General features: G+C 40.4%; 1 protein-coding gene across 1 annotated transcript; it reads left to right on the top strand.

Annotated features, from left to right (window-relative positions):
* Positions 1-258: 258 nt before the first annotated feature.
* On the top strand, positions 259-2977 carry LOC114743365 (pentatricopeptide repeat-containing protein At3g09060-like). The gene is made up of 2 exons (XM_028931573.1): positions 259-379; positions 653-2977. The coding sequence occupies exon 2, from the start codon at positions 866-868 to the stop codon at positions 2930-2932; it is 2067 nt and encodes a 688-aa protein (XP_028787406.1). The 5' UTR covers positions 259-379; positions 653-865; the 3' UTR covers positions 2933-2977.
* Positions 2978-3239: the final 262 nt, after the last annotated feature.

Genomic DNA, 3239 nt, shown 5'->3' with positions numbered 1-3239 from the left:
AACTGAAAACCCACTTTTTTCCGCTGGTTGGAATTTTGGTCATTAGATTCATCTAAAGGTGAATATTGCACCACGTCATGCAATATTTTGTGAGGATCTTGCCCTTGATCATTCAACAGGAGAGAATCTCAGCCGTTAATTTTAGATGCTTAGACCTAATTCCTGAACGCCATCCAATTTTTGAAAATTTCTCTTCGCCCCCGGCTTTCACCGGCGCTGGCCGCTTCTCCATAATCCTTGCTTTCTGACCGGTGCTCAATCGAGGAGGAGATGGGGGACTGCAAATTTAGAGAATGATGGGACTTTGAAGAAGGACCTGATTGAGAGGGAGGGGGCGAGATTGGTGGGGCTTTGAATAAATATTCATTTCTGCTGATAGGTAATTTTGATCCCGTTGAGTTTGCTTCTATTGAGTGTATTTAATTTCTGATTTATTGATTATAACATGAAAACTGTCTTGAATTTTGCTGATTGATCGGGTTGTTTGGGACAAATGACAGAATTTGGTTCTGCATATTCTGAAAATTTATCGTGAATTCGCCACAAATGCCCGGCTTTGGTTTCTACTTTTTGCTAATTTGCTAATGGCTCTTATGCTATAATTGTTCAGTTTGAATTTGGATTCTGAATTTTCCTGTTGGTTGAACTGAAGGAACTGGCTACTTCAGGTTTGCTTAGTGCCATGATTTGGGTGGTGAAGATGCGTCATGCCATGCATTATTCATATTAATGGCATAGACACTGGAGATGCTTGCTCACTTACGAAATGCACTTCTCCATATGCTGCAAGTGCTGCCTTTTAAGTCGTTGCAGAGAAACCATTCACTAAAAATAATGCCGAGAAACCGAAAGAATTACTTTTGCCATGGTCGAGCTTCCCAAGTCTCTTTCTCCAAAGCAACTTATCAAGCTCCTTAATGCAGAGAAAAACCACCACTCCGCTCTCCAACTCTTTGAAGACGCCTCTCGGCATCCTGGGTACAAGCATTCCTCCAACGTCTTTCACCACATTCTTCGACGCATATCTGACCCAAGGTTTGTTGTCCATGTGGATCGGGTCCTCGAGATGATCCGATCCCAGAAATGCAAGTGCCCTGAAGATGTTGCATTGACGGCGATTAAAGCCTACGCAAAAAATTCCATGCCTGATCAAGCATTGAATACATTTCAGAGAATGGGCGAAATTTTTGGCTGTGAACCAGGGATAAGATCATACAATTCGTTACTTAACGCTTTTATCGAGTCCAATCAATGGGATAGGGCGGAGGCCTTTTTTGCGTATTTTGAGACAGTGGGTATGGTACCCAACTTGCAGACCTATAATATTTTAATCAAGATATCGTGTAAGAAAAAGCAGTTTGAGAAGTCGAAAGTTTTGTTGGGATGGATGTGGGATAAAGGGATGAAGCCTGATAGATTCAGTTATGGTACTCTTGTTAGTTCGCTGGCCAAGACTGGTAATTTATCGGATGCGTTAGAGGTGTTTGACGAAATGAGTGAAAGAGGGGTGAATCCTGATGTGATGTGTTATAACATGTTGATAGACGGGTTCTTCAAAAGTGGTGATCCTGTGAAGGCTAATGAGATGTGGGATAGGTTGTTGGAGGATAAATTGGTTTATCCAAATGTTGTAACTTATAATATAATGATCAACGGTCTTTGCAAATGTGGCAAGTTCGATGAGAGTTTGGAGATATGGGACCGGATGAAGAAAAATGATCGACAGCATGACCACTTTACTTACAGCACTCTGATTCATGGGTTGAGTGAGGCAGGGAACTTAGATGGAGCGAAAAGAGTTTATAAGGAGATGATTGAGAGAAGGGTAACCCCAGATATTGTTATATGTAATACTATGCTTAACGGATTTTGCAAAGCAGGGATGATCAAGGAATGTTTTGAATTGTGGAAAGAGATGGGAATGTTTGGTTCTCGAAACATAAGAAGTTATAACATATTTATGAAGGGTTTGCTTGAAAACAGGAAGGTAGAAGACGCGATATCCCTCTGGGAAATCTTGCCACAGACAGAATGTCTTGCGGATTCCACTACGTATGGAATTTTAACTCATGGTTTGTGTAAGAATGGTTACCTGAATAAGGCTTTACAGATATTGGAAGAGGCAGAGAAAAAGGGAGGTAATGTGGATGCCTTTGCATATTCCACGTTGATTAATGCATTATTCAAAGATGGAAAATTAGATGAAGTGTCTAGAGTTGTAAATATGATGGATAGGCGGAAATGTAAATTTAACCCATATGTCTGCAATTCACTTCTTGATGGATTTGTAAAACATTCCAAACCTGATAGTGCTGCCGAATTCTTTGGGACAATGGGCTCTAAGGGTTGCTCACCAACCGTTGTTTCCTATAATATTCTGGTGAATGGATTATGTAGAGTAGGAAGATATCCTGAGGCATATTTTTACATGAAGGAAATGATTGATAAAGGGTTGAAACCAGATGTTATCACATACAGCTTGTTGATTGATGGCCTTTGTCAAAGCAATAAGATTGATGCCGCACTTAGGCTGTGGCATCAGTTACTGCACATGGGCTTTCAGCCTGATGTAACTATTTACAATATTATGATCCATGGACTTTGTTCTTCTGGCAAAGTCGAATGTGGTCTACAACTCTATTTAAAGATTAGGAAAACCAACTGTGTTAATCTTGTGACCCACAATACCATAATGGATGGTCTTTACAAAGCTGGGGACTGTGAAAAAGCTTCAAAGATTTGGAGCTACATTTTAGAAGACGGGTTACAACCAGATATAATTTCATATAATATTACTCTTAAGGGGCTTTGCTCTTGTGGTCGAATAATAGATGCGCTGGGGTTATTAGATGAAGCTTTGGGAGATGGAGTTGTCCCAACTGTCATTACGTGGGATATACTTGTCAGAGCTGTTATTATATATGGGGCTTGAGCTTCATTTTTTGGGCTCTGAAACTAATTATAGCAATTTCAACCTCTATTATCTACTGCTTGTTGGGCATGTCAGCTGTAGCAATCTATTAATTTATGAGTGGCTTGTTGGTTTCCCTATAAAGCAATGAGCTGGCGTTATTGTAATTGGACCCTAGCAGAGTATTTAATAGCGGTGGGTATAATCCAACTTGCCATCAGGGAAATCATCTCCATTAATCAAATTGCTTGGCCTTCCTCTTCCTGTTCCTGACTCTACTGGATATACCACACAGCTCAATCTACGCAGTTCCCAAGTTAGAGCAAAA

This window comes from Neltuma alba, unplaced genomic scaffold (assembly GCF_004799145.2).
Source record: "Neltuma alba isolate B1F8T4 unplaced genomic scaffold, ASM479914v2 tig00004000_pilon, whole genome shotgun sequence".
Classification (NCBI taxonomy): Eukaryota; Viridiplantae; Streptophyta; class Magnoliopsida; order Fabales; family Fabaceae; genus Neltuma; species Neltuma alba.
This window is presented reverse-complemented; position numbering and strand designations above follow the sequence as displayed.